The sequence below is a fragment of the Sebastes fasciatus genome, chromosome 13, assembly GCF_043250625.1.
Source record: "Sebastes fasciatus isolate fSebFas1 chromosome 13, fSebFas1.pri, whole genome shotgun sequence".
Taxonomy (NCBI): Eukaryota; Metazoa; Chordata; class Actinopteri; order Perciformes; family Sebastidae; genus Sebastes; species Sebastes fasciatus.
In genome coordinates, this window is record NC_133807.1 from 23,757,368 (window position 1) to 23,769,226 (window position 11,859).

General features: G+C 41.4%; 1 protein-coding gene across 2 annotated transcripts in view; it reads right to left on the minus strand.

Moving 5' to 3' along the window:
- asic2 (acid-sensing (proton-gated) ion channel 2) overlaps positions 1–11,150 on the minus strand; it is a 393,228-nt gene extending 382,078 nt beyond the window's left edge. Inside the window, exons 1-2 of one of the 2 annotated variants that reach the window (XM_074656269.1) lie at positions 10,990–11,150; positions 3,929–4,549 (exon numbers count right to left, since the gene is read on the minus strand). In XM_074656269.1, the coding sequence (XP_074512370.1) occupies positions 3,929–4,504 (576 nt within the window). In that variant the 5' untranslated portion in view covers positions 4,505–4,549; positions 10,990–11,150. Of the gene's footprint in view, positions 1–3,928; positions 4,550–5,320; positions 5,629–10,989 lie in introns of those variants that run through there. The other variant, XM_074656268.1, reaches the window with a different exon arrangement.
- Positions 11,151–11,859: the final 709 nt, after the last annotated feature.

The following is an 11,859-nucleotide window of genomic DNA, read 5'->3' on the forward strand; positions in this document are numbered from 1 at the left end:
GTTCACCAGAAGGATGCTGCATGTGGCTTGAGTTATGCTCTCCATTTTGGCAACCATAAGCAGTCTGCGCATTTGAAAAAAACGCTAAAAACTATCCAAGGCCGCACATAATACACGCATATAGGTGGAAATGTGCACACTGATGCAGCTGCTGCTTCCCTTGTGTGCAGCGCTCTGCTCCAGTTCCATCAGTCACATCACACTGACTCCCGTGTCCCACAATCATCCCTACGGTCATTCATCACAATGTCAGTCAAACGCTGACTCGGGTCCCTGGAGTGTCATGGAAATGTTGTGTACTCATTCATGTATGCGTATATTTTGGTGTGTCCGTGTTTGTCTGGATGCATGTGTCTGTGCGCATTCATGCATGTGTTTTTTTCTATTTTTGGTGGCCTTTTTTTCCCCCTTTCTTTCCTCTCAGAAGGCGGCGGAGATATGAAGGTGTGTCGCTGCAGTGACAGAGAGAGAAGAGACGGAGCGAGTCGACACAGAGGAATGTGGGGGTGGGGGGTTAGGAGGAGCTCAGCAGCAGCAACAGGCAGAGGGCAAAGAGGATGACAGTGCCTTCTAGTAGCCTCTCTGTCAACATGATTATCTGTGAACCCAGCTTGAGGTCAAAGGCATGTCACACAACATGCAAGACGGTTACTAAGGACAGTCAAATAGAGACTCACGGGGCTACATGGCAAGGCAGTGACAGAGCCAAGCTAGCTTTGCATTAACTCCCTGAAGATTCAACAGAATGAAATTATGAAAATGTTCTCCTGGCAGACGTGTAGCTTTGCTGCGGCTCACTGCAATACGGATCAAACCTCCAGGCGAAGCATCCGTCTGAAGGCATGACTAGAAAATCACTACGGCCAACATGTTGTTGTCTTTCCAATTAGCGTCTCTGCATTGAGTATCTCTCAGGATGAAACATGAAGATATCAATCCAACAGTACAGCTTTAATGTCTTTAGATTATACACACAGCTGAGATGCAATAAGGACGTTGATGAGCTCTGTTGATGACAACAGTGTCCAAAGCAGATCGGATCCCAGAGGCAGCTCCGTAGCGCTGTGTGGCGTTGTGCATGCTTCACTGGTCAGTTTTGAGGCAGACAAACAGACAGAACATCACGTTAATCCAGCTCTGTATCAGCTACAATCTGTGTACAAGCTTTAAATAGAAGGTCAGGCTGCTAGTTAGGCAACTGCCCGAGGCATGACCCTGTCCCATGATACATACTGTGCGTAATAACTCCATAGAACGAAGGAATTGAAGGACAACATTGCCATAGCCAGTTCTATTTGGGATCCGGCTCCTGTAAAGCGAAATGCCTGGAGTCATTAAGCTCTGACACTACAGCTGGAAAAATTAGTTGATTAATTATTAAGCAGAATAATCCCTAGTTGCAGCCCGATCTGAAATCTCTTGTTAAATCTCTAAGTAGCACGGAGAACTGCACAAAACATTTAAGTAACGTTAGCAAACTTCTCATTCTTAGTTGCCGATCGCTTTTACCAAGTGAAATTACAAACATCACTGGCGGGAGATTACATCAGCTGCAGCTAATTAATGTAAACTCTATAACTTGACAACAAGCCAATGTGAAACTTTTGTCTATTGTCTGGTTAATGTGCTCTCTCCAAGCTAGTGTCTGTACTCCACTCAGCCAATGAGTTATTGTGAGAGAAAAGATGCTTTCTCTCTCGATACCAGTCCCGGTAATTCAATACTGAGTACTGATCCCATATCAGCGCTCTGCTCCAAACTTAAAATCTGTATACAATGAGAGAAGAAAACACTAAATGATGTACTACTAAACACATAGAAACAGGTGCATCCCTTAAAGAAACATCACTCTGTAACACCAGTCTACAAGCATGATCTAATAGATCACTTCACATCAATTTCAGGAGCAGAAATCTCCCACTTATCAGGCATATCACACTGATATTTTTAACTTATCTTACAACCTTGAATTAGGACTTCCTGTATTTTAATTAAAGTAGCTCATAAAATATAAGCTGTGAAACGTTTGTACAAAACAGACCTATTAATCTTATGTGTCAATGCTGCTCTAAATTAAAACAAAATATAGGTTTTCACTAAAAACTGCAGTTTTTCTGTCTTCTCATCCAACAGAAGGTGTTGATTACACATCTAAAGTTTTAGTTATGTTGAAAGCTAAAGCCATTTTGATTCAACAAATGATTTGACAAGATCTGGATTCAATAAAATGCCATCAAACCCCAAACCCCTAGTCATAGTTACATCATTATTACGAGGGAATGCAGTGCAGACTTTTCAAAATCAATCCGTACTTGGAACTGCATTAGAAGGCAATAATAATGCAACACCAACAAACCTAATGCAGACTTGGTGTTCAGTGTGATGGATTACACAACTCAGGAGTCTGCCAACAGTCCTAAACAGCAAAATAAAACTATAAAAACACTTCAAAATGGTCTGCAGATACGTTATGTAGGTATGATTTGTGATAGGGAGGTAAGCCTTAAAAAGAATTACCAACACTTTCCCCAAGGCGTCTCAGAAGATCTTAAAAGTCTTTTAACATCCAGTTTGTCATTGAAGGAATGACAGAGAGAGTTTCTATTCACAAGGTCAGTTTCTCAACAGCTGTGCTATTAAAGCTTCACCATTCCTGTTTCTAGTGTTCACATTTGTATGCAGTTTGTTCTTCACCTACTCACTGATGGACTTAGTAAACAATCAGTCTGAGTGTGCAACAAGTGGGTGTTCAGAATGCCGTTTTAATTTGCAAAAGCAACTTGCGTGCCAGAAATTGCTTGCCTCCATCTGCCAAAAATACATATACAGAATAGAATAGAATATATCTTTATTGTCATTGTAGAAGTACAACGAAATTTAAATGCAATCCTTTAAAAAGTGCGAGAAATATAGACAATAACGTGCCTCTAAAACTATAAAATAAAAATAATAATAATAAAAACACACATACCACACACAAGACATTCACATTCTGCAGGTATTGCACGACTCATATCATTACTGCACAGTGAATATTTACAAGATGTTCAGGTTATTGCTGTGTTTAGTGCACAGCCAGTCTGGCATAAAAACTGTTCTTTAATCTGTTTGTCCGTGCTTTCAATGTCCTGAAACGTCTGTATGAGGGCAGCAGTTCAAAGAGAGAATACAGTATATATATATATTTGCTGCAACATATAGGCCTTAAATCAGTGCATTTCACCAACAACACCTAGCTCTGGTTTCCATGTCATCAGGTTTTTACAAGCACAGCATTGACACAGAATAAACGAAACAACAGGCTGCTACACTCAACAAAGCCAAAATTAGAGGGACAAATTAACACCAGCAGCAACCATCCAAATAAAAGTAAATTTTTCTGCTGTATTACCAGACAATCCAACAAGTAGACAAACCTCCTTTGAATGCTCTGATTTGTTTTAAAAAGAAATACAATTCCTTGGCTACAGAAATAAAGGAAGGGATTTGGGGGAATTTGCTATTCACTATGGCCCGAGACAAACCAATTACTTTCCTTCGAGGACCAAAATGCTGAAGACCTGTTACAGAACTGTATATGCCAGTAAGCACAATGCTATTATGTGAAGGCTGAGGACAACAACAAGGCAACAAAGGAGAATATATTTGCAGAACAAAGCTTGAGAGACAACCTGTGCAGCCAAACACAAGAGTCCCAAGGAGAAAAAGGCAGCAGGAGAAAACCCAGCGTAGCAGCGTGGGAGGGAAAGAGCAGCTATCAGCATATATCAAGTCATTTTGCTGGCAGGAAAAAAAAAAACATCCATCTCTGGAAACTTGCAAAGACTCAGAACACCTCACAAGCAGAGTCCTCTGAGGGCTGGGAAGCTGCAAAAAGGCTCTGACCCAAACAGAGCTGACATTTAAAAGACGACATGAGTGGACTCACGGTTTTGAAGTCGCTGCTGCTGCACTCCTGGCCTTGGTAACGGCAGTAGAGCGTCATCTCTTTGAGGTCGTGGCCGACCCTCTCAATGAACTCCTTCATGCTGAATGCCTTGGGCCTGTAGGCGGTGAAGTTGGCTTTTTCCTCCAGGAAAGCCAGCACCTCGGGCTCGGCCAGGTGCGGCTGGGGGATTGTCAGGTGCACATCCAGCAGGGCCAGCAGCTCACCGGCGTGGTACAGATCGTTGCGCGTGAGTCGGCTGAAGCGGTAGGAATTGAGGTTACAAATGGTCACAGCGGGGAAGACCAGGCTGCTCGACACTACGGCGTCCACGCTCGTCACGTGAGGGTAGGAGAGGAAATAGGCCAGGCGCTCGGCACTCTCGAGCGCTAACAGTCCCACACAGGCCAGCAGAGCCGCAGCCCACAGCAAGCGGCGCACGCTGGGCTGACCATAAGGGAAGATGAAGCGCAGGCCGTGCAGCGTGCTGCTGTGAGCAAAGGCCTGCCAGGAGGTGGGGTGCAGCGTGGAGCTCTCTTGGCTCCCCTGACTGCCACAGCTCTCCTTCAGATCCATCATCAGCCCTCCAGCCCCTCAGCCAGGGCGCCCCCGGTGCACTCACACCTACACAGACAGAGAGGGAACGTCAATAAAAGACTCAAATTCACACTCCGTAATCATATTGATATAGCAAGAGAGGAGGTGGAGTGAGAAAGAGAGAAGAAAGGGGAGGCATCAAAAGAGCGAAAGACAAAGAGGAAAAAAGTATGAGGCAAAAACACAGCCCTGCAGCAACACTTATAGAAAACATGGTAATAAAACAGTAAAAGTAAAGCACAGCAACAACTAGCAAAGAAGAGGAAGTATACATAAGGAGGCAAAGACCTCCACAACCCAAATAACTACTTCGGAGTGTAAGAGACAGAGGAGAAAGATGCTCCCTTCAGGGCATCCCTCTCCTCTCCACCTCCACTCTCAATCACTCCCTTGAGCTGAGAGTTAGTGTGGCTGCCAGCCTGCCTGTGGCTCCTATTACACCACCAACACCCACACACACACTCGACCCAAATCCCAAACTGCCCTCCCAACCCCTCGCCTCCATCCTCTGTCGCCCCCTGTGACTGCTCGATTTCATTGACAAAAAAAATCCCAGAGGTAAGTCCTCTGTGACACCCGGAGCGAGAGGTGAGAGTCACTTAAGCCGCAAGCCAATCAAAGCCGCCTCTGTGTATTTAACGTCCCGACTCATCTCCATTCAAAAACACACACACACACACACACTCACGCTGAAACTCTCTCATGCATGAGTGTGCACTCAAATAGACACACACACACACATACGTCCAGGCTTCTCAGGATCTCCAGTGCGCCCCAACTAATGACAAGCCTAAGCACCTCTCTCGTTCAGCCTAGCGAGAAGACATCCAGCCGGCGCGAGTGTGTGTGTGAGTCTGAGAGCGCACGTGTATGTTTGTGCGTGTGTGTGTGAAAGAGAGAGAGAGAAAGAGACACGGAGAGAGAGAGAGGGAGAGCCGTTGATGATCAGAGCCGCTGGTTAATCTCGCATGCCAATCCAAAACTCCTCCCGTTTTCCTCTGGCCAGATACATCCGCTTTCCCTCCTCTTCCCAGCTCATCTGTGGCGGCGGCGAACAACAGCGGAGCCGGGAGAGACGGGAGGTGCACACACCAACACACATGCTCTCACTGAGAGGAGAGAGAGAGAAGGGGGGGAGGGAGAGGGGAGGGAGGGAAGACGGCGCTCTCCTCCTTTGCTCTCTCCACAGCAAAGTCTCTGATTGAATATGTTTCCTTCCTCCTCCAACAACGCCTCCTTCCCTCTCTCATTTGTCTCTCAGTCTTTCATATTTCCACATCTCGTCCATCACCACAAAACAGAGTGATGGATGGATGCAAAACGGGAAGCTGTTGGAGAGACAGATAGTAGAGGGGAAAACAGTGGTGGTTGCTTGGTAGGGGGGAAGGAGGGAGGGGTGTATGTCACGGGAAGTGAAGCAGAAGCAGAGACGGAGGAGTAAAAGGAGGTTGAAGGGAGGGATGAGGACAGAAATAAGATAGGGAAACTAAAAAAAGAGCGAAGCAAGCGAGCGGAGAAGTGTGGTCACACAGGCTGCACGGCAATGTCACACAGAGGAAAGTAATTCAGACACATAACCTCACGTTCGCAAGAGAGGGATACAGATGTAAAGGGAATAATAAGTACGCAGAGTGTGTTTGTCATGTGTGATGAAACGCTGAAACTGTGCACCTATATCTGCAATTTGAGGCGTTTTATCTTTTTGAGCAGCGGTGTGTTTATCAATCAAAGAGTCAGTATGTGAGGAGATTCAAGGAGACGGGGTGGAAGGCAGTGAGAGGAAAATAAAAGAAGGGTGCGATGCTGTTATAAGGTGGTGAAAGGGAAGAGAAAACTGCTTCAGTGTATATTTAGACTGGATGTAATTAAACAGGTTGTCAACATTATCTTTCACAATAAATTCACATTATCAATTTCAGGTGAAAGAAAAGTTAAAAGAGAGAGAAATAAAACTGCACAATGATAGATTTTTGGTGATGATACCAAACAATTTGAGAATTAAAAATAAACAGATAACGATATATCAGCCGCCTATTCTTTTTAACAAACACAAAACATAAACAAATATGTTTGATAAGGATCCCTTAAATTAAAGGATTGTGACCAATCAGGAATCTTTTTCACAAAAACATTAACAGCAAACACAGAAGGGAAATTGGAAACTGAATATTAAATTTGCATCAATAACAATTATAAACAACACCACAAACAAAATATACATAGGAATTATATTAGGGCTGTGATGTGATTATCATAAAGTGGGCATGTCTGTAAAGGGGAGACTCGTGGGTACCCATAGAACCCATTTTCATTCACATATCTTGAGGTCAGAGGTCAAGGGACCCCTTTGAAAATGACCATGACAGTTTTTCCTCGCCAAAATTTAGCGTATGTTTGGAGCGTTATTTAGCCTCCTTCACGACAAGCTAGTATGACACGGTTGGTATCAATGGATTCATCAGGTTTTTTAGTTTCATATGATACCAGTATCTTCACTTTGACTTGAAAACTGAGCCTGCTAAAATCAAAAAATCGGAAGTTGCGTTAATGCGTTAAAGAAATTAGTGGCATTAAAACAAGTTTGCGTTAACGCATTATGCGTTAACTTTGACAGCCCTAATTTATATATAGTTGAGAATGTAGGATAAATAAGACCAACAGACATCCGAATAATGTATTTACATGTAAATATGATACAACATTACAGGCGTTGGTGGTATAGTGGTTAGCATAGCTGCCGTCAAAGCAGTTGACCTGGGTTTGATTCCCTGCCAACGCAGTTGGTTTTATCGACTACATCATCAAATAGACTCAGTGAGGGTGTACGTCATGGACCAGCTCAGGAGGGTCAACCTGCCTCAGGAGCTGCTGAACCAGTTCTGCACTTCAATCATCCAGTCTGTTCTTTGCACATCCATCACTGTCTGGTTCGGATCAGCCAACAACCAGTAACACGGGAACAGACTTATACATCTCCAGAGTGAGTAAACAGGAAGGTAACATCGTTTTCTTCAGACCCTTCACACTCTGGACACAATCTGCTGCAACTTCTCCGCCCTGGTAGGCACTACAGACCACCGTACGCCAAAACAACCAGATACAAGAACAGTATGTTACCACACGCATTCACTCTAATGAACAGTTAAATCTGTCATATAGTGTCACAAACAATTCCTGTGCAATAAGCCTGTAACACCAAAACATCCACTGTACCTATTATAATACATGTAAACATGCATATCTTCTATCTATCTTTGTTCAGATTTGTTGTCCTTGTTTTTAGCTGTATGTCTATTTCTACTGTATCTATCTTCCTGGAGCGAAAACACTCCTGTGCACTATCCTCTTCACTTGCACTAACAACATTTCAGTATGCAGACCTTCATCCGGTTATTTGTCCTGATAACCTGATGAAGGTCTGTGTACCAAAACATTGTTACAATTAAAATTCTCTGACTGCAAGTGAAGAGGAAAGTGCGCGGGAGTGTTTTTGCTCTATATTGTCGACCTGAGGTCTTACCCTGTGCAACTTTCAACCTACAGGTATGCAAAAGTTCTGCTCTTCTATCTACTGTATCTTGTTCATGGAACTGTCCTTGTATGTGCCACAAAAGCTTATTCAGATTAATTTCACCAATTCATCAATAAATAATTAATCTTTACAACACAAAAGTTTAATTAATGTCAACAGATTAAATTCCGATAAAAATGCCTTTTTAAAACGTGGTCTTTCTGGCATTTCTGTGCTGTGATTTTATGTTACTGATTGACAAAAAAGACCCAGATACAATATATGTGAGATAAGGTAAAATCAGTGGATCAGGCTCTAGGGAGAAAGTGACGTAAAAGTCATAAGAAAGCCATCATTTGAGCGTACAATCAGTGAAAGATGACAGGATGAAGGTCTGAATTACAGAGAAAGCCCCCCTCCACATACACACGTGTTATGTTTGCAGTATCATATTGACATTAATTATGATTATGTTCAAACAAAGGTCATGTGGATTATTATCATAATCAGCAACACAAGATGACATGCACGCATTACACCAGCCCCAGCTACACTTATCTTCTGTAAAAGCTGGGGTTACATGCCATGCAAACACGTCAATTACAGTCATTAATCTGATATTTGTATACATAACAACAAGCAGGCAGTCTCACAATACAAACCTGGAGTTAACTAACATAACGCATCATGACTTCAGGTGCACTTTTGGCTGTCAGCTCAGAACCTAATTTTCTAAAATTATTAGGCAATCACTGACTGTGTCCCACTAATTAAGTGATTAAAAAGTAACAAGCAACCCACATGATATAGGTTTATTACAGCCAGTCCGAGAAAAGTATGTCTTCAGAGCTCTAAGATAAAACTTCTCATTATCTAGCATAAGTCTGAGGAGTGCAAAGTTTAATTAAGTCATGCTACAGGTTTTCAACATAAAAACTGGCTAATAATAATGACATGTGAACAGAATGCAGATTTAACAGAAGAGATTAATCAATAGCAAATAGTTCTTAGAAACAGAAAGGAAACACAGTAATATATGACACTTGTAAGATTTGGATTGCCTTCCTGTTTATCCTGATTTATCCCTGTTTTCCAAAAGCACCCGACACGTTTCTGATCTATGTCGAGCACACAGAACAACTAGTTATCTCTCTCTTCTTATAAATAGTTATTATCAAGCTTTAATTAATATTAACTAGTGTTCCTTTCAAAACACTTGGGGTACATTCAGCCTCGACATGACAACAACTGACATGTACGTCATCTTTCACGGAAGCCAGGTAACATCAGAAGGTTGAGCTGACCAAGACATTATGTCCAGATTAGGAAAAGCAAGGACAGCATTTCTAAGACTTGGAAACATCTGGAAGTCGACACATATAACTAGAAACACCAAGATAAAGTTATACAACAGCTGTGTACTATCTGTCCTTCTATATGGTGCTGAGTGCTGGAGAATGACTGAAAGAGACATATAGGCAAGCTTTCCAGGTTTCACAATACCTCCGCCTCAGAAAGATCATGAGGATATTCTGGCCTAGGAAGATTACAAACCATGAACTACACAAAACGACAGGGTGACAATGGACATGGACACAATATTGATAAGAAGAAGATGGACATGGCTTGGACGTGTATTAAGGAAACCGTCTGATGACATGACAAAAGCTGCATTGCGTTGGACACCAGAGGGAAAACGCAAAAGAGGGAGGCCCAAAACAACCTGGAGACGAACCATTGAAGGAGAGATGAAGACGAGAGGATACAGATGGAACAGCATTGAGAAGAAAGCAAACAACAGAGATGAGTGGAGATCCTTAGTCCTTGCCCGATGTGCCAACAGGCGCAACAAGGACTAAGTTAGTAAGTAACAATGTACTTAGCTACGTTACTCGTGAATTTATTTTGATATTACATATTTATTTGACGTTATATACAATTCCCACAATGTATGACGCAGTATGTGCATCAGTGTGTATACAACAGCCATTATAGCAAGTTGTGTCGGCTTATTTACAGCCTTTTCTAATATGGCGGGCGTCGTTGCCGATTTCGGTCTCTGACACACCCACCAAACCACAGGTTCAGGTTCAGGTGCCTTTATTTGTACCCTTAGGTCAGGGGTCAGCAACCTGCGGCTCCGGAGCCATATGCGGCTCTTTAGCACCTCTCCAGTGGCTCCCTGTGAATTTTTTTAAAAATAAGTGGAAAAGAATACGGTCTAATGTACGACGGTAACACGGAGTATTAGGGCCACATTTAGGAAAAAAATAAATCGGAGATTTCGAGCATAAAGTCATAATATTATAAAGTAATTTTACGTGTTATTTTCTTTTTTTCTCGTAAACTTATGACTTTATTCTCGTAATATTACAACCTCTTTTCACGAAAAGTTGTGACTTTTTTCTAGTAATATTATTTTATTCTTGAAATCTCAGATTTCTTTTCCCTCAATGTGGCCCTAATACTCCGTAGTACATTTGCACTTTGGCTCTCACTGCATTAGACTTATATACTATATACTTCGACTATAAACTGTGTTACCTTCATCACAATGATCAAATGTTTTGCGGCTCCAAACTGATTTTTTGTTTTTTTTTCTTTGCCTAAAATGGCTCTTTTGATAGTAAAAGGTTGCCGATCCCTGACCTAGGTAATTTGTTTTACAGCAAAAATAAAGGATGGTCTTGTGAAGGCCACAAGAACAATATAAAAAAAAACACTGAAATATCAGGACAAAAAAGACAATAAAATGAGAAAAGGGATAAACTTTCCATAAATATGTGCAAAAGCTGTTATGACAGAAAGCGTACCTATCAAACCTATCTTAATTAAAACCCGTTGCAAACATGTTGTTCAACCACACCTTTTACACTTGAACTTGATTTATGCTTCCTTTCGGTTGACATTAACTGTTAATTGTAGCTAATGTTAGCAGTGCTGTTAGATAGCTCACCTGTTGGACCTCACAGCTCGTTGTTTTAATCCTCCTTCTCGTCGTCTTCCACATAAATTGATCCTTTAATGATGTATTGGAAAGTACACTTGAAGCGTCATTAACTAAACGATATACAGACAATCTTTTCTGAGCTTGTATCCACCATAAATAAAACAAAGTCTGCCACCTGCAGGTCTGTCTGGTGAAAAGAGAACTACCGTTAGACACACAATGGCGGCAGGAAGTGGTTTTTGAGTAGAGAATAAAAGCATATAAGATAGAAAATAAGACAAATATAAATAAACGAATCTCACAATAAAACTGCTTTATGATGATGAATGATGAGCAATGTTATGTAAAATTTAATTAAATAATTTGGGAAATGGTTTAACAATTTGATTAAGCACTATTATGATTTTAATATGGGGATTATCATATTATACTTGATTTTGTTCGTCTGTTTCCTTAACAAAATATGCTTTCTGTACTTATATATACAACATGGGTTTTTTTTAATGTGAAAACTAATAAACTGAAAAAAAAGTTGATTCAGTGTGAAAAATGTAATACGACTTTTATTTGTTTATTGCTTCAGCTGATTATAATAGCCTGTTGTAAAATCTGAAACTGTCTTCAAAACTGTTAGTCTTTTATTTATCTTATTAAGAAAAAAAACAGTGACTCCAATGTAATCATCTGTTCAACAGCCTCAAATGTAAAAACATGGATATATGGCAGGCACAAAGTGGGATTAGATCTGTATGGACTTCACTTTTGTAATAAACCAAACAAATATGTCACATTTTCACAACTTTTTTTAATAAAATCACATCTTTGTAGCCAAGAATATCAATACCACATCAAGTTCGCTCTGGGATTGTTACCCCA